The sequence below is a fragment of the Populus trichocarpa genome, chromosome 10 (genome assembly GCF_000002775.5).
Source record: "Populus trichocarpa isolate Nisqually-1 chromosome 10, P.trichocarpa_v4.1, whole genome shotgun sequence".
Classification (NCBI taxonomy): domain Eukaryota; kingdom Viridiplantae; phylum Streptophyta; class Magnoliopsida; order Malpighiales; family Salicaceae; genus Populus; species Populus trichocarpa.
The window spans coordinates 2,549,659-2,568,446 of record NC_037294.2 but is presented as its reverse complement, the minus strand read 5'-3'; the positions used below and the strand labels follow the sequence as shown (position 1 = coordinate 2,568,446).

General features: G+C 30.9%; 2 protein-coding genes across 2 annotated transcripts in view; both read left to right on the top strand.

Moving 5' to 3' along the window:
- LOC7497957 (G-type lectin S-receptor-like serine/threonine-protein kinase At4g27290) overlaps positions 1–10,062 on the top strand; it is a 91,958-nt gene extending 81,896 nt beyond the window's left edge. Inside the window, exons 3-8 of the mRNA XM_052456585.1 lie at positions 7,561–7,701; positions 7,834–7,994; positions 8,230–8,440; positions 8,690–8,927; positions 9,008–9,158; positions 9,366–10,062. Of these exons, the coding sequence (XP_052312545.1) occupies positions 7,561–7,701; positions 7,834–7,994; positions 8,230–8,440; positions 8,690–8,927; positions 9,008–9,158; positions 9,366–9,671 (1,208 nt within the window). The 3' untranslated portion in view covers positions 9,672–10,062. The remainder of the gene's footprint in view (positions 1–7,560; positions 7,702–7,833; positions 7,995–8,229; positions 8,441–8,689; positions 8,928–9,007; positions 9,159–9,365) is intronic.
- Positions 10,063–16,337: 6,275 nt separating this feature from the next.
- Positions 16,338–16,943, top strand: LOC7497956 (heavy metal-associated isoprenylated plant protein 19). Its single transcript, XM_002315490.1, has 3 exons — positions 16,338–16,373; positions 16,466–16,547; positions 16,648–16,943. Exons 1-3 carry the CDS (start codon positions 16,338–16,340, stop codon positions 16,941–16,943), a joined length of 414 nt encoding a protein of 137 aa, XP_002315526.1.
- The last annotated feature ends 1,845 nt before the right edge of the window (positions 16,944–18,788 follow it).

The window sequence follows — 18,788 nt, the reverse complement described above, 5'->3', positions numbered from 1 at the left end:
CCCCTGCCATAAATACCGACGCCTTCACCAACGGACGCCCCACATTCCAACACGTGCGACTGTCAGACTGCCTAGTTGTCAGCACAATTACTGACAGAGTTGCCGACAGGCGCGGCAAATCCAATGCGCGCGTGCTCTGACACACAGTTACCGACGGCAATTACCGATGGACGTCGAAAATCTGGAGGGATTTTCAAAATTTTGGTTCGAAAATCAATTAAATACCAACGAATATCACCGACGGAATTTAATGCCACCACCCAAAAAAATATTATTCTATTATCTGTCGGTAATTCCGTCGAAAAAATTATAGTATAAAACCCTCCCCCCCCGCCTCTGTGGTTCATTTTTTCTCTTCTCCTCATTTCATCTTCTCTTCTCCTCTCTGTTTGTGTTAAGTTTTTGCAAGAGTTTGTGCGAGTTTTTATTGTTTTGTTTGTAGTTTTCAACATATTAAAAGGTATGTATTCTCCTTTTTAATCTTTGTATTTGTTTGTTTTTTTATTTTAATTATGATTATTTTTGTGGTGTTCTTTGTTTTGTGTATTGTTTGTAGATAAAATCTTGAAATCAACACACTATTAAGGTAAACATTTTTAATTCCTATAGATATTAATTGAAATATAGAAGTAAATTTAATTAGTTTATCTTAATTTTATGATATTATTGTTTGTTATGTTTTTTATTATTTTGATTAATTTTAATTTTTATTTATGAATTTGTATTGATGTTAGTTGAAAATATATAGATGTTGAATTTCTATAGATGTTAGGTTGTATAGAGTTGATTTTGCAATATTTATGCAATTATCAATATTTGTAGGTATGAAAACTATGGGTAGTCTCTAATATAGTGGAGGTGCTCGTGAATTTTTTTAAATTATTGAATTTAATTATTTAATTATTCGTATAAATTTGTATAGATGTGTTGAATGAAAATTTAATTATTTTATTGTTTGTATTGTAATAATTATTTGATAAGTTAGTCTCTTTTAATTGTTATTGTTGATTTTTTCATTAAAATGGTAATTGGAAATGAAGAATTAAATTTCATTGTTTTTCTCAATTTTATTATGTTATTATTGATTGTTATGTTTTTTATTATTTCCATTAATTTTAATTGTCATTTATGCATTTCTATAGATGTTAGTTGAAAATATATAGATATTGAATTTCTATAGATGTTAGGTTGTATATAAGATATTCCAATGGAGTCAATTGGGTTGTGGTTATTGTAAAGATTAATTTGCAGGTTTGAAAACTGTGAGTAGTCTACAGGTGCTGCCGAATGTTTTTTAAAGTAATCAAAGTTAATTATGTGATTATTTGTATAAATTTGTGTAGATGCGTAGAATGAAATCTATAGTACGTCGTTAGCAGACGGTTGTAGCTAGTTCTTCTAGCAGCAAGGAGGACATATCCTTAAGTGCTGATCACGGCGAGGCACTTGCACCAACTTGTGATGCTACCTCTTTTAGCGCGGTTTTACAGCGCAGAGGCGGTGTGCCTTCACAGCAGGGTCAATTCACCCGCAAGTACCAGGCACAATGGAAGGATGACCTCTCAATGTAAGTTTGTTTAGGTTTTAGTTTTTTTTTTATATACTTATAACATAATTTATTAACAACTAATTAATATTTTATTAATTTTATTTAATTTCAGGTTCACAAACATTGAGACTGCTAGGACAATAACATCAGCGTTTAAATCGTCGATGGAGATTTCATTGTTTCAATGGAGTCAGGTTTCCAGACATCCTGAGTGGAGACCTAATATCAATGTATGGTTTCTGCGATTTCAGGTAGGTGTTAACTTTTAATTTCCAGCTTATTTTTAATAAATTATTTTTTATAATTTTATATCTTTTACTATTTTTATTTTAAATGAATTATTTATATACACAGCATAAATTTGAGTGGGATAGCGCAGACAGCAATGTTGTGAGGAGGGTATGGGAGAATCACGCGGCAACTAGGTAACATCGAAAATAATATTTATTTTTGTTTTATAATTTTATGTTCTAAATTCTAATTTTTTACTATGGAAGTAGGTTGCGTGATTTTTGGTATGACACCCAAAAAAAAGCAAAAAGATATGCGAGGGATAACAGTCTTCAAGGATGGAATGAGGTGGCGGTTTGGCGGGAATTCAAACCGCCATTCATCTCGGGAGATATATGGATGGCATATATTGAGCACATGATGTCTGAGCGGTTCACACGGTGCTCATAGTTCGGCGCCAACAATCGGAACCGGTGAATTCATGGTTTGGTGACAATGCACACCGGTGGCTCCGTTCCGTTCAGTGCACATGCGAAGTGGATGGTAAGATTAATTTAAATGAAATATATCATTAATTAATTTGTTGTTACTTATAAATATATTTAACTTGCAACCTTTTTTTTCCTTACAGACTACGTCTCTTGGACGTGAGCCGAGTCCAATGGAGCTGTTTGTAAAGACGCACGGGCGGAGTCAAGACCGCCAAAAGAGGATGCAGCAGTTTGTGGACAACCGTGCTCAGCACTTCATGGTATGTTCTTTCAATCATTTTATTTCGTAAGTTATTATTTTCTTGAATTGAATATGATGATTTTAAAAAAAAAAATTCAAGAGACCTATAATAGCCGGTTGAGGGAGAAATACGGGGACGATCCTTCGACCCATCCGGATTTCGATCCTGATTTGTGGATGGAGGTAGGATCATCTGGTGGACCCGATAAAAATCGGGTCTACGGGTTCTCCAACACTACGGCCGAAAACTTGCGGTCGGCCTGTAGTATCTCAACCGTTGGGAGCTCTCTATGAGTATCGAGCACCCAGTCTGAGGAGTTCATGGCCTTGAAACAACACTATGAACGACTTTCGACGGATTACGATCAGCTCCGTCAAATGGTCATGGAGATGAGATCAAGGATGAGTGATGATACATGTGCATCCCCTTCTTGGTCGTACAATCCTAGGAACAACCAGCCTCCTCCTCCTCCTCCTCCTCCAGCTTCGCCGCTATTCTAGTTTAATTTTGTTTTTTAAACACATTAAATTTGTAATGAATATTTGGATTAATATTATTTAACATTATTTTTATATTTTTTATGTTTAATACAATTTTATTTGGTTATTTAGTTTTTTTTACTATTAATAAATAAATGTTTTTCAAATATTTTAAATAAATACCGACGACTTTACAGACGGAACCCGACCGTTGGTATTTTACCGAGAGTTGCAAAAAAATTACTATCTATGCCACAATTACCGACGGATATATTCCGTCGGTGTTTACCATCACTATTACCGACGAAATATATTCATCGGTATTTAATAGAAAATTTTAAAATATTTATCACCCATACCACAATCACCGACAAACCGACAGATATTGTGTCGGTGATTACCGTTAAGGAATATGGAAGGATTCATAAGAAGCTAGTTAAGTCATGAATGGATCCGGTCATATGGCCTGGAACATCTGTTCAATGCAAAAAATGGTGCCTCTCTCTCTCTCTCTCTCTCTCTCTCTCTCGCGATGACACGACACATTAGAAGGACAAATGGTATTGCAGAGTGTCATGCTAGTTACCCTTTTCACACAATGATAAAACTTTCTTTAGAGTTTATCAACTCTTTCTCAACTTTTCACTCAAAATATATATTTTTTATTGTTTTATATTTACTTTAAACTGCAATGCAATCTATTATTATTAATATGATATAAAATTTCTGTAAGTGTTATTGATATTGTTTTAATAAGAAATTTCAACCCAACCTCAAATGAAAAACAATTATAATCATTTAATTTTTATACAATATAAAAAGAAATCTCATCAATTTATTTTCTCTTTATAGTATAAAAAAAAATTAAATGAGGGAAAATAAAAATTGAAAGAGGACAAAACATAAAATTGAAAATATTGAAAAAGAAAAAAAAAATAAAGGGAATACATTATGTGCTTTTAACCCCACTCAAGCACTTTTACAATTGAAAAAAAAAATTTGTTGACCTGCTGCAGAGCGCGGGCCACTATGCTAGTTATTATATTATTACATAACGGTTATTTTAAAAAACATATATTGAGATAATATTTTTATTTTTTATATTTATTTTTTATATTATCACATCAAAATAATACAAAAACATTAAAAAATATTAATTTGAATAAAAGAAAAGAATAAAAAAAATTCTATTTTTTTCAAATCATTTTTGAAATGGCAAAATAAACATGATTTAATAAGAAAATTCAACTCAACCTCAAATAAAAAAAATTTGTCATCCCCCAACTTTTGTACAATATAAAAAAAGTCCCATTAATTTTTTTTTTCTTTATCGTATGGAAAAAAAATAAATAAAAGAAAAATAAAATTAAAAGTATTGAGTCCTGCTGGCAACAAGACCCAATGCTAGTGGGTTCTGCTAGACAGTCGGGCCTAATATTTTTTAGTCTGGCTGCGTAGCCAGACCTAACAGTACTTTTTGACTAAAAACAGAAAAGATAACGCCCTCTAAGTGCTATAGAGTTGTCCACAGTGTGATCCATAATATAATGAATTTATGTCCATAATAAATATACAATGTTTTTCTATGTATTTTAAAGTATAGTATAGTAAAGGTGGTGGTCCACTATCTAACAAATAAAACAAAACCACAATGTTTTTCAAGAATATAATCTGGAATGCTTATAAAATAAAAAGATGGTTTCAAAAAATAAAAAATTGCAAGATATTAAGATTTTCAAAAATAATTAATTATTAAAAAAAATTAAAACATAAATATTGTTATCACCTATTACTACCATTATCTCTTTATAACTATCAACAGAGAATTTTTATAACACAAAAATATTTCATAAAAATTTAAAAAATGAAAGTTTGACTAATACATTAAATATGTACCACATAAAATAAAACACAATGAACTAAATAAAAATAAACCCATGTTTGAAAAATAGATCCATCTTAATTTATGGTTCAAGTTTCAAATAACCAAATTCTTTTATTAAATTATAAATAAATAATTTATCCTAATGAAATCTAAAATGTTCTCAATCACATAAATAATTTATCCTAATAAATAACTTATTCTTTTATATTTTGTAGTTTTTTTCATACTACAATTTACATGAATACTTTTTTCTAATTTGATTTTTTTTCTATTCTAGTTTAATTTCAATTTGGAGTATAACCATAAAAATATTTTTAAAAAAATTATTTAAAACTAGGATTGGACCTAATAGAAGTAGGATATTCTTAATTCAATTAAGACAGATATAAAAAAATTATAAATTGTAATTTTGTTCATGCAGTCCAATGAAATCACAACTAGACATATTTTTTTTATTGATAGGGTGGTTAGTTACTATGAAATTCATTCTTTTTTTTTCAGCCTTTTTATGATTCTAAATTTATATGTACATATAAAAAAGACAGCAAATTATTATAGTAGAAAAATTGTCAACTTGACAATTGAAAAATAAAAATTCCTTAAGCTTGATGTTTTAAGTCTTAAAGTAGTGTCAACCATTTTTGGAACACAAGGGTCACTTCAGAGCCAATAATTTCCGAAGACTTGCGTTTACCTGGCTATGTAGCGTAGCATTGCTAGCTCTCCATGCTTGAGACGAATAACTTCACATCTAGCAAGGCCAGCCATTTTGTAATATAACAAAGTGAGAGCAGCAATGGATTACATCCCCATGCTTGTTTTCTGCTTCATTTCATTTCTGATTGTAAGAACAACCACACCTACTGACACCATAAACACAGCCCAGTTCATTGGAGATGGAGACACTATAGTTTCATCTGGCGGGACCTATGAATTAGGATTTTTCAGCCCCGGGAAATCCAAAAGCCGATACTTGGGGATATGGTATGGCAAAATATCTGTCCAGACAGCAGTTTGGGTTGCCAACAGAGAAACTCCACTTAACGATTCATCAGGACTTGTAAGGCTTACCAACCAAGGAGTTCTTGTTCTTCTCAATCGTAGTGGAAGCATCATTTGGTCTTCCAACACATCAACACCTGCTAGGAATCCAGTTGCGCAGCTTTTGGATACAGGAAACCTTGTTGTGAAAGAGGAGGGTGATAATAACATGGAAAATTCCTTGTAGCAGAGTTTTGATTATCCAGGCAACACACTAATACCGGGCATGAAGGTAGGACGGAATATCAAAACTGGCATGGAATGGTACGTGACATCATGGAAGTCACCTGATGATCCTTCCAGAGGTAATATTACAGGCATCCTTGTTCCTGAAGGATATCCGGAGTTACTACTGTTGGAAGATTCGAAGCCGAAGCATCGAGCTGGGCCATGGAATGGCTTGCAGTTCAGTGGCATGCCTCAAGTAAGACCAAATCCCGTGTACATATTTGAATTTGTTTATAATGATAAGGAGATATATTACACAGAGCATTTTCATAATAGCTCAAGGCATTGGAGGGTCGTCTTAAGTCAGAGTGGTGATATCCAGCACCTCCTCTGGATCGAGCGAACTCAAAGTTGGTTTCTTTATGAAACAGCAAATACAGAAAATTGTGAAACTTATGCACTCTGTGGCGCAAATGGTATCTGTAGCATTAACAACTCTCCAGTGTGTAATTGCTTGAACGGATTTGTACCAAAAGTTCCAAGAGACTGGGACAAGACAGATTGGCCAAGCGGTTGCGTTAGAAAGACAGCACTAAATTGTTCCAGAGATGGGTTTCGGAAGCTCAGAGGTTTGAAGATGCCGGAGACAAGAAAATCATGGTTCAACAGGAGTATGGACCTGGAGGAGTGCATGAACACATGCTTGAAGAACTGCAGCTGTACTGCGTTTACAAACTTGGACATCAGGGATGGAGGAAGTGGTTGCTTGCTTTGGTTCAATGATTTGATTGATATGAGAACTTTCTTTCACAATGAGCAAGACATTTTTATACGGATGGCTGCATCTGAACTAGGTATGTATTTATCCTCAACTAGAAAAGTCACTCTTGTTTTTTTTTTTTTTTAATTAAAATTTGAAATATTTTCAGAAAGAAAACCAGTAAGATAAAGCAACTGGCAAAAGGATACAGTTTAAGAATATTAAAACCAAGCTATATAGTCTGAGCGTATCTAAAACTTTCCTTGCGACGCTATCATCAGCAACTGAGTTTCCTTCTCTTAAAATATGGCTAAAAGAAACCTGATTAAGGCCCTTAAGCATCATAGAGTTAATACTTTTTTTTGCTTAATATCTAAATGGTTTTTTTTTCAAATATATATTCTTTCAGATAACTAGAAATCAAATTCATGAGAAGAAAGTTATCTTTATATATATTCATATAACATGATCCTTGAGAGTACCTTGTATATATGCTTGTGTTGATAGCATCACATGTTATTTGGCATGAAAGTACTCGAAATTTTCAGGGAAAACACACACAAACAACTAGATTAGTCATGATTTGGCATGTCCCTTGGTGTTGGTGACATGATAGATTGTTTTTCTCCTACCCATAATAACTAACCAAACAAATACAATGGGCATATGGCATTTCCTCTTTTTAACACCAGTTTTTTCTCTACCATGTTATAGATAACGGTGACTCTGCAAGGGTTAATACCAAATCCAAAGTGAAGAAAAGGATCGTAGTAACCACTGTGTTGTCCACAGGAATTCTGTTTATTGGCCTATGCTTGGTCTTGTATGTTTGGAAAAAGAAGCCGAAGAAAACCAGTAAGTATTCACACCATCAAAATCTAACTATTCCTATCGCCCCATTCCGTTGTGTTTGCTGCTATGAAAATCTTGAGTTTACCAGCTAATAGAGATCCCTTGTCTTTCTCTTTCTTTCCCCCCAATCCATAGAAGTTATGCTGACAGGAAAAATGCAAAGAAGATCAAACAACAATGACATGAAGGAAGAACTCGAACTACCCTTCTTTAACATGGATGAGTTGGCTTCTGCAACAAATAACTTTTCCGATTCCAATAAACTAGGAGAAGGGGGTTTCGGACCTGTTTATAAGGTAATAATTATCCATAAACAGTCATGCAATATGGCTTCTGAATTTTCATGGTGCGACTCCAGGCACCAGTGGAGTTCTGTGGGATTGAAATTATACCACTACAGAACCGGCCTTTTTCTAGCATAAAAGGATGGCTGATTCGAAAGATTTCCTGGAAAAAAACAAGCTGCTTGAAATTCTCAACTTTCAGAAGACAACGTGGGATTTTCTTATGATGCTGAGTCATTATTTGCAGGGAACATTAACAGATGGACAAGAAATAGCTGTCAAGAGGCTCTCTAAGAATTCAAGACAAGGACTTGAGGAGTTCAAAAATGAAGTCCAACATATTGTGAAACTTCAGCACCGGAATCTAGTGAGGCTTCTTGGATGCTGTATTCAAAGTGATGAAACGATGCTGGTCTACGAGTTCTTGCCTAACAAAAGCTTGGACTTCTATATTTTTGGTATGAATCTCACAAAACCTTTTCAAAAAGTTAGTCCAATTTTTCAAATTTAGCACTATTAAGCTTCTATCAATTGTTCTACCATCTATTGAACTTCCATAAAGTGGCTTTGTAGGAGAAGAGTAGTTTTCCCCAATTTCATTCTCACAAATTCTGCCATGTATGTGTTTGTAATTGTAACTCAAAACCCATTGATAGTCACTTATCACTTATCAACTGACAAGAGCCATAATGGATTGACTTGGGCAGATGAGACTCATAGCTTGCTACTAGATTGGCCTAAACGCTACAACATCATCAACGGGATTGCTCGAGGACTCCTTTATCTTCACCAAGATTCGAGACTAAGAATAATCCACAGAGATCTGAAAACCAGCAATATTTTGTTGGATTACGAAATGAATCCAAAAATCTCAGACTTTGGCCTGGCTAGAAGTTTTGGAGAATATGAAACTGAAGCCAATACTAATAAGGTGGCTGGAACGTAGTAAGTGTCTTCATCTCCATCATACGCATTTTATCTTCATAGTCTGCAAATGGAACTTAAAATTCTATGAATACATGCAGTGGTTACATATCTCCAGAGTACGCAAATTATGGACTCTACTCGCTAAAATCAGACGTCTTCAGCTTTGGAGTATTGGTGCTAGAGATAGTGAGTGGCTATAGGAACAGAGGATTCAGTCACCCAGATCACCACTTCAACCTTATCGGGCACGTAAGTGTCAAAGTTATGTCACTTTGACTGTTTCATTTCAATAAATTCTAGAGTGCTTTTGTTAAGTACCAGATGCCTGCACATGCTTATGAGACATGAACACTTCAAATACTTGAAGAAAAACTGAAGAAATTTTGAAAAACAATTGAAAAACTGAATTTGCATGAATAGATAATGTGTTCTTAACAGCATGGTTTTGTTTATCAGGCTTGGATACTGTTCAAGCAAGGCAGGCCTCTGGAACTGGCTGCGGGATCAGGAGTTGAAACACCCTATTTGTCTGAAGTCCTACGTTCAATTCATGTGGGGCTGTTGTGTGTGCAAGAAAATACAGAAGATCGACCAAACATATCACATGTGGTTTTGATGTTGGGTAATGAAGATGAATTGCCTCAGCCTAAACAACCAGGATTTTTCACTGAAAGGGATCTTGATGAAGCAAGCTATTCATCGAGCCAGAACAAACCACCTTCGGCAAACGAATGCTCGATTTCAATGTTAGAGGCAAGATAGATTGCTTTTATTTTCATTTCAAGTGATTAAAGGCGAATATTCGATAGATGTTCTAGTTGCAGAACAGCAATTGCGAACAAAAGCAAGTCAAATAAATGCTTCTAAAGCTTAGTGTCTCTATGAAACGTGAAGAAATTGAAGACAAGTATCTTCATGTAATCCAAGAGTTGCAGCTACATTTATGAATCATGGAGAGGGGACTCCATTTATTTTGTGAAGATATTTCTCTTACTTGATGTTCATGTATCATCAAGACTTGCTAGCTAGTATTTCATCTTATAGATTTGAACATTTCATTAGAACATTTGTATATACGTTTATTTTTGAAACATAAATTACCATCAAGTTTGTGATAATATTTTAAGATTAATAAGTTCTCTTTTATAATTTACATCCAAGAAAGTTCATATTAATTTTACTATCTTTGTAAGTTCATTTTACGATTATAAAGGTAGAAAATATAATTCTTCATGTTTGAAAAATATTGTTTTTTTAAAAAAAATTAATTAATTATTATTTGCATAAGGAGGTGCTCTGAATTATAGAAATTAACAATGATAAAATTATATGATAGAACTCTTTTTATATTTTTTTTCTAAGATAAAGTAATAAATTTAAAAATGTATTGTTAGGATTTTATAGGAAAATACAATAAACATAAAATTAGTTGTCTCGGAAAATTCTCCCAAAACAAAATGATTGATTGCTCGATCAACCACTCCGAGAAAGAATTAATCTCTCGAGTCAGAGTGATCTTGACAAGTAAAAGTTCATTAATATGATCATGAGTTGAGCAAGAAATTTATTAATAAGACTATGATTTTGTCGCTCGAGGAATCGTTTTTGAGTTAGACTCTATTATTTATTAATAAAAACATTAGCATCTTGGAAATAGCAAGTCATGTTGAATGATTACTAAGTTGAGGTGACCAGCACCGAGAAAAAAAAAGTGGTGTGGCTCCCAGATGGTGGATATGTCTTTTCTTGTCGAGATTTTATTTTGATATTATTTAAAAGTATGGTAATAATTATAGTTTAAATTATATTTTACATGAAAGTATATTAAAATAATTTTATATATATATATATTTTAAAAATTATTTTTTATATTAACTTATTAAAATAATTTGAAAACATAAAAAATTAATTTTAAATAAAAATAATTAATTTTTAAAAAATATGATTTTAACCATATTTTCTAAATAAATCTAACCGTAATTTTTAAGGCTAGATGTGATGCGTGAGTGAAGGGTTCACCCACCCTATTAATCTATTTTGTTGATAATATAATTATTTTAAGCACTATAAAAAAACCTATTTATTCAATAAATATAAAAGATCATCCATGTGATTGACTTGACCCAATGATAATCATAGTTATGATTACATAAAAAATTTGTTATGATCCGATTCAAGGAATCATCAAAATGGGCTAGAAATTCATTTTTTGTGTATTTAACCTACTTTTTCTCTTTTCGAAAAAAAAAGAGAAAAAAGAAGAAGTCAATTCCACTAATGCTCAATTGACGTGTTTATTATCTCCTCTCTTTTTCATGACTCGCCTATCAATTAACTTTCTCTTAACCAATTTCACACATTTAAATTAACTTCCTTTTGACTCATTCAGTTAATTTTTCACTCAAATTATAATTTTTTTATGCTTGTATTAATTTGGAATCTCTTGTCATTTTTAATTTTACTATTAAAGTGTTTATACTACGATAGTTTGCTGGATATTTGTAACATGTAACTTTAGACATTACCAAATTTAATAGTTTTATCAACGGAACTTTCCGTCGGTATTTACTCTCACAGTCCGTCGATATGTATTTTACCGACGGGATCATGGATGGAAACATTCTTTAGAAAAAACCCTCGTCATTAATTTATAGTCTGTCGGTGAGTCCGTTGATAATAAATTTACCGATGGATTGATAAACGGACAAAGTATGCCAAAAAAATTTACCCGTTTTATTTTATTGGTAAATCCATCGGTAAATGTAACATCTTACTAACAGGAAAACCGTATGTAATTTCATTGGTGATTTTATTTTTCCGTCGGTATATATATCAATAAATATAACTTATCACCAATGGAATACCATCTGCAATTTTATCGGAGAGTTAACAGTAGCAATGGTATTTGCAGTAATTCTTTTCCAACTCTCTGAAATATACCGATGGAAATGTTTCATCGGTAACCCCGTCAGTGATAAATTAAAATATTTTTAAAAACAAATAAATTGAACAAAAGTAGAAAAATAATTAAAATTAAAATAAAATTAAATAAAAATCAAATATATAAAAAGAAATTCAAAATAATATAAAAATTAAATATTTATTACAAATTTAAACATTTTTAGATTCAAATACAATAAATCTAAAATAAAAGCGATGATGGAGGAGGAGGAGGCTGGTTGTCACCGAGACCGTGGGGCCAATAAGGAGCACATGGATGACCCATATGTGATCTCATCTTCATTACCATTTTTCAAAATTCTTCATAATCCGTAGTGAGATATTTATATTTTTTATTAAGATGGGTCGTCTGATCATGTACTCAATGGTATAACATCGCCGTGAACTCTAAAGTTTGAGTGCTCAGAACTGATTGCAAGCATTCAACGATCGAAACACTACGAGCCATCCGCAAGTTTTGAGTCGTTGTGTTAGAAAGTCCATACACTTGATTTTTATCAGGCCCACCGGACAATCTTATCTCTAACCACAAATTTGGATCGAGGTCCAGATGGATCGAAGGATTGTCCTTGTATCTCTCTTTCAACTGGTTGTTATATATATCCTAGAAAAAAATTCATCAAATTCAAGAAAATAATAACTTAAGAAAAAAAATTGTTGAAAACCAACATACCACAAAGTGTTGAGCTCATCTATTCATGAACTACTGCACTTTTTTTTGGCAATCATCACTTAACACATGTGTTTCAACAAAAATCTCCATCGGCCTTGCCTACAAGATAAAAATATTATCAGTTAAACATATTTATAAAAAAATAACTAATAAAAAATAGATATAATAAAAAAAATCATACCATCTACTTTGCATATGAAATGAATGAAACAAAGTCGCTGGTATGCATGGTAATGGAACCGTTAATATTTTTTTCTTTTAGACCGTCATTTTTTTACCATCCGAGATATATGGCGATCTGAAATCCTTTCAAACTATCATGTTATTCCAGGCTGGAAGCTCGCTTTTTCTCACATATTGTTTTGCTTTTTTTTAAGCCTTGTTTCAAAAATCATGCAACCTATATGTTACCACTAAATTATCTATTAGTAAATGAAAAAAAATTATACTTGAAAAAAACTTATCCTGATTTTGATCTTACCTAATTGCAGCGTGATTCTCCCAAACTTTCCTCGCAACATTATTATCAGCTATCTCACATTCAAATTTTCTCTTGCAGTAAAAATTTATAAAAAGAAAATTTCAATAATTTTAATAAACAAACTGAATTAACATAATAAAAAAAACATTGAAGTTAATACTAACCTTAAACCTTGAAAACCATGCATCAACTTCTGGTTTCCATTTCCATTGAGGATGTTTGAAAACCTAACTCTATTGAAACAATGAAATTTTCATTGACGATTTAAAGGCTAATGTTATTGTTCTTGCAGCCTTAATGTTTGTAAACTTGAAATTATATTCATTAAATAAAATTATTTTTTAAAAAATAATTAAACATGTTGTGAAATAAAAAAAAAACTTACATTAAAAGATCATCCTTCCACTGGGCCTCGTACTTAACGAGGACGGATCCTACTATAAAGGGACCCCCCCAATACGACACCACACTCAACGACCCCACGTCATGAGTTGATGTTTGTGCCTGAGGTGTTTGTTCTTAGTTGACATCTAATGACTTGTGATCGTCAACAATGTTGCTAGAAGAACTAGCAATGATCTTGTCCTCACGATGTGCAATAGACTTTTTTCTAGGCATCTACACAAATTAACGGAAAAAAATCAAACAATTTTGATTTTTAAAAAATATTCAGTAGCACCTCCCATATACGGAAGGCTACCTAAAGTTTTTAAACTTGTAAATACACAACATATATGCCACAAATCAGTTGATTTTATCCAATTTCTTTCAAGAAATTAGAATAATTCAATTTCACACAAAATTCTCATTTTCTATGTGGTAATATATATAATCCTAAATTAAAAAAAAATTAATCTAAATTTACAAAAATTCAAAATAATAATTAAAATAATCCTACATATTTAATTGAAATTGAACAACAAAATTGAAAAACAAAACTAAAATTCAACAAAAAAAATGAAAAAATTATTTCAATAACAACTAAAATTCAACACAATTATTTCTAAGTGGTAATATTTGTGATCCTCAATTTATAAAAATTTATTTTCAATGAAATAAATACAAAATAATAATTAAAAATCCACAAAATAATGCAAAAATGATTTCAATAACAACTAAAATTTAACACAACTATTAATTCATAAAATTATTAAGAACACAAAATTGAACAAAAATAATTACCTAAAACAATAATGCTAAAACAAAGCACACAAATAAAGAAGAAAAAGGAATGAAAAATTCTTACCTTCATGGCATTTTTAGTTTCGGCTGAGATTTAAAAAAAACAAAATAAATGAAAAGAGATTGTTAAAAAAAAAACTAAAAATAAGAAGAAAAATGAAGAAAAACAACATACCTTGTGATAAGAAGAGAAGATGATGCTTGATGAGCAGAGAAAAATAACATGAACAGTTGAAAGAGAGTAGAGAAGGTAATATAAAAGAGAAGAAGAGAGAGTAATAAAGGAGAAGAATGAAGAAGATAAAGCTTTGTTTGCTATGTCCATGGTCTTTTATATTAGGTTTTAACGACGGAATGACTAACAAAATATTAAATATTAATATCTTTAAAATTTTAGTTGGTGATTCTGACTATATATGAAGTCAAGTTGAAATTTTCATTTTGCACGAACAATTTCAGAAACCCTCCAAATATTACTGACATATTACCGATATCTTTTCATTCTGTCGATAAAAGAGTAAACAATCAACTGCAAAAAATAGCATTACATTGGTGATTCCATTAGTAAAAGAACCAAACATTAATTATCAATATTTTGAGAAGTGAACAGTGCTAGGGAGAAAGGAAACAATTCCTATAGTCTCTAGAATATACTGACGAAAACATTTTGATGATATACCTGTGTGTAATGAATATCGTGAACAATGCTAGAAAAAAGAGAATAGTTTCCATCACCACTGGAATATACTAACGAACACATTCTGTCGATATTTCCATCGGAGTAAAAACAGTATCTGATGCCAGATTTGATTTATATCCCCTATCTATCCATACTGCAAATATTTAAATTCATAGTTGCACGCATAACACAATAACATTAGTTCACATCACAATAATAATAAAAATATTTATTTGTCATTCAATAATAAATTAACATCATTGTCATTACTTTGAAGTGAATTATGTCCATAAATATTACATTGTAGTAAATATGATTAAGAGTAATAAGTCGAATTTGATCTTCAACTAATTCTGAAAATGAAAGAACAAAAAAGAAAGCTCTCTAAATGAAAAGTTGAAAAATTTTATGTTATTTTCAAAAGTTTTTAATACTTGGAACAACCCTTCAAGTATAGAAAATACCAAAATGACATAATTGAAACCTAAATGATTTTATCCAAAAAAAAATTACACAAATAATAAAACACACATAGAAACAAAAATTAAAACAACATAACCTTTTTTAAAACAAATTTACCATTATGAGCATGCTTTACAACTCAAAAACAACATTTTGAAAGCGTTAACGGTGCTCGGAGGCTCTTACGTACTCATAAGTCATTAATTATACAAAGCAAATTTTCTTAGAATCAAGTTATTTTCATGTAAAAAAAAAAAACCCCTGAAAAGCCAAGAGAAAAAACGAATAAACATAAAAGCATAAAAAAAAACCTAATTTAAGAAAAAAAAGCTTCAATAAAAATAAAACTAACTTTTAAAAATCTTAAAAGTGAAAAATATCATATTCATAAAGTCTCCTAGTGCGAATATGTCTTAAATAATGGAATAATTTGTGCAATATTCTAGTGTTTCGGTTTTTTTTTAATTTTCAGCATTTTTTATATTATTTAATGAGTTAGTTCAAGTTTTTAGATTGTTCCAAGTTTTTTTTTTTTTTTTTTTTTCATTTCTTAGTCTTCTCAGGTTTTGTTTACCTTTTTGAAAAATTAATTCTTTTTGTGATTTAAGGGATATTATTTTAATTTTATCTAAAAAGTGACAAGAAATAATAAAGAAAGAAATATAAATATACAAGCATTTATGATAATAGTGAAGAATTATTAAGAAACAAAAACATATGTAAGAATATTATAAATATTAAAATGCAGACAGATATATCATCCCTGATGATAAATAAATAACCATTGCACAACACACCCGTACAGGTTTTATAACAGTGGTTTGAAGCCCTCAATCTTGTCTAAAGGAATCTTTGTCTTGGCACCGCTTCATTTACGTCCTGACAGTCATTACCTCTCACTTATAATAACAACCTTAACCATTTCCGACAAAACCACAAAACCATATATATTATTTCCTCCCTCCCTTCTTTCTACAGTTTCAGTGCAAAATGGCAAATAAGAAGAAGAAGGAGGAGGATCTCAAAGTAACTTCTTCCTTCATTCAACGTTCTTCGTTCTTCTCTCTTCTTCCTCTAATTTATTTTTAATTAATTAATTAGGGTTTATAATTTAACAGGCGGTTGTTGCAGAATACAAAGTCTCCATGCACTGCAATGCATGTGAAAGAACCGTGGCCAAAATCATATCAATGTTCAAAGGTAAAAAATAAAAAAAAATATTTGATCTCTCTCAAAATGGCAAATACGTGCCCATGCTATGTGAAACAAATATTTGATGCTATTTGTCGTTGTTTTTCAGGGGTGGAGACCTTCAGAACAGATATGAACAAACACAAGGTGGTGGTAACAGGCAGAATCGATCCACAGAAACTATTGAAGAAACTAAAAAAGAAGACAAGGAAGAAAGTAGAGATTGTAGCCAGCAAAAAGGAAGAAGAAGGATCAAAAGATCATACGTCTCGTACAGAAGAAATTAACGTAGCCTCAGAGTCATTTCCACAACAATACCCTCCAATATTCTTTGATTGTTGTAAAAATAATGATTTGTTGATGGCTTTTAGTGATGAGAATCCAAACGCATGTTCAATCATGTAGGAATAGTGCTGGAGAGTTTTGAAACTCTTTTTTGTGTGTGTGTGTGTGTAAAACACCAATTGTAGGCACTAATTAAATATATTTATTGATAGTTAATTTTACTGCGTGCTAATTTATTGATATTTAAATTTTCAGTTGTTTTAATTTCATGTGAAAAATTAATTTTATTGATGTGTTTAATCGTGTTTAATGGAACAACGTAAGAGCCATGAAACTACTGTATATAATTTAAGGTTTCGATGAATTAATGTTTTAAAAGAAATACACAGCAATCATTGTTCTCTCATGCAACCGCCATGCCCAGTATTGAAATTTTGAATGTTTTGGTCACTTGAATATCGTACGAGAAAAACCATGTTAAATTAAATCTTTCCGATACATATATAATGCATTTGGGATGTTTTTTAAATTGTTTATAAAATACATTTCACCATCAATGTATCTGGGGGTTCTTAATAACGTTTTATGACATGATATCTAGAATGAAGTAATATTATTCATTATTAAATTTAACAGTTTTATCGATAAAAATTTATATTGATATTTACACTTACAGTCCGTTGGTATATATATTACCGACGAGCTCACGGACTGAAGCAGTCTATCAAAAAGCTCTTGTCGGAAATTTATAGTTTGTCGGTGAATCCGTCAATAATAAATATACTGATGGATTTACAGACGGACAAAGCATACAAAAAAAAAAAATTACCCGTTTTCTTTCATCAGTATCTTCATTGATAAATTTAACATATCACCGACAGAGAAACCGTATGTAATGTCATTAGTGTTTTTATTTGTTTGTCGGTAAATATAACATATTACCGACAAAATTCCATTTGTAATTTCATCGGTGAGTTAATAGTAGCAGTGACATTTGCAATAATTGTTTTTTCAACTCTCTCTAGAATATACAGACAGAGTTGTTTTGTCAGTGACCCTGTTGGTAATATTTTAAAATATATATATTTTAAAAAATATATTGAACAAAAGTAGAAAAATAATTATTTAAAATAATATAAAAATCAAATATTTATTACAAATTTAAATATTTGTACGTTCAAATACAATAAATTTAAAATGGAGGTGGCATTGGAGGAGGAGTAGGCTGGTTGTCACCGGGACTATGAGGCCAGTTAAGGGATCCAATACATGTACCACTCATCTGTGATTTTATCTTCATTACCAATCAGCGGAGTTCTTCATAATCAGTAGTGAATCGCTCATATTTTTTTTATTAAAATGGGTCGTCTCAACCTGTACTCGTTGGTATAATATTGCCACGAACTCCAGATTTTGAGTGCTTGGAATCGATTGTGAGTATCCAATGATAGAAACACTATATGCAGTCCACAAGTTATCGATCGTGGTGTTAGTTTTTAAAATTATACTAAATTTAAAAATAACATTTTATAAATTCTTCATAATTTTTCTATACAATTGTTTTTATAGTTTTTTAAATAAACAAATGAACAATACCATTAATTTTCTTTCATATACAACATGTTTTCACAATGAAAAGATTTTAAATTATGATTTTTTATTTTTATATTTAGCTAGTATCATAAATTTAATAAAAAGAATATTTTTTTAAATATCTTTATAATTAGTTAGTGTCATAAATTTAATATAAAGAATTTTTTGAGTTAACGATATAACTTTTTCATGCTAATCTTTAATTTAAATAAAATAAAATTAATATTCTACAATTAGACTATCATAAATACAAAATATTAAGATAACCATTACAAATCATGATTTTTATTTTTATGAAAAAATATTTAAAATTTAATGTATTTTTATATTTTGGAGAAAACATTTGTCTTCATTTTGACCAAATGAATATAC

Coding starts and splice junctions, on each gene's coding strand:
- LOC7497956 (XM_002315490.1), top strand. CDS start 16,338: ATGGCAAATAAGAAGAAGAAGGAGGAGGATCTCAAA. Junction 16,374..16,465: donor AGAAGGAGGAGGATCTCAAA/GTAACTTCTTCC, acceptor ATAATTTAACAG/GCGGTTGTTGCAGAATACAA. Junction 16,548..16,647: donor AATCATATCAATGTTCAAAG/GTAAAAAATAAA, acceptor GTTGTTTTTCAG/GGGTGGAGACCTTCAGAACA.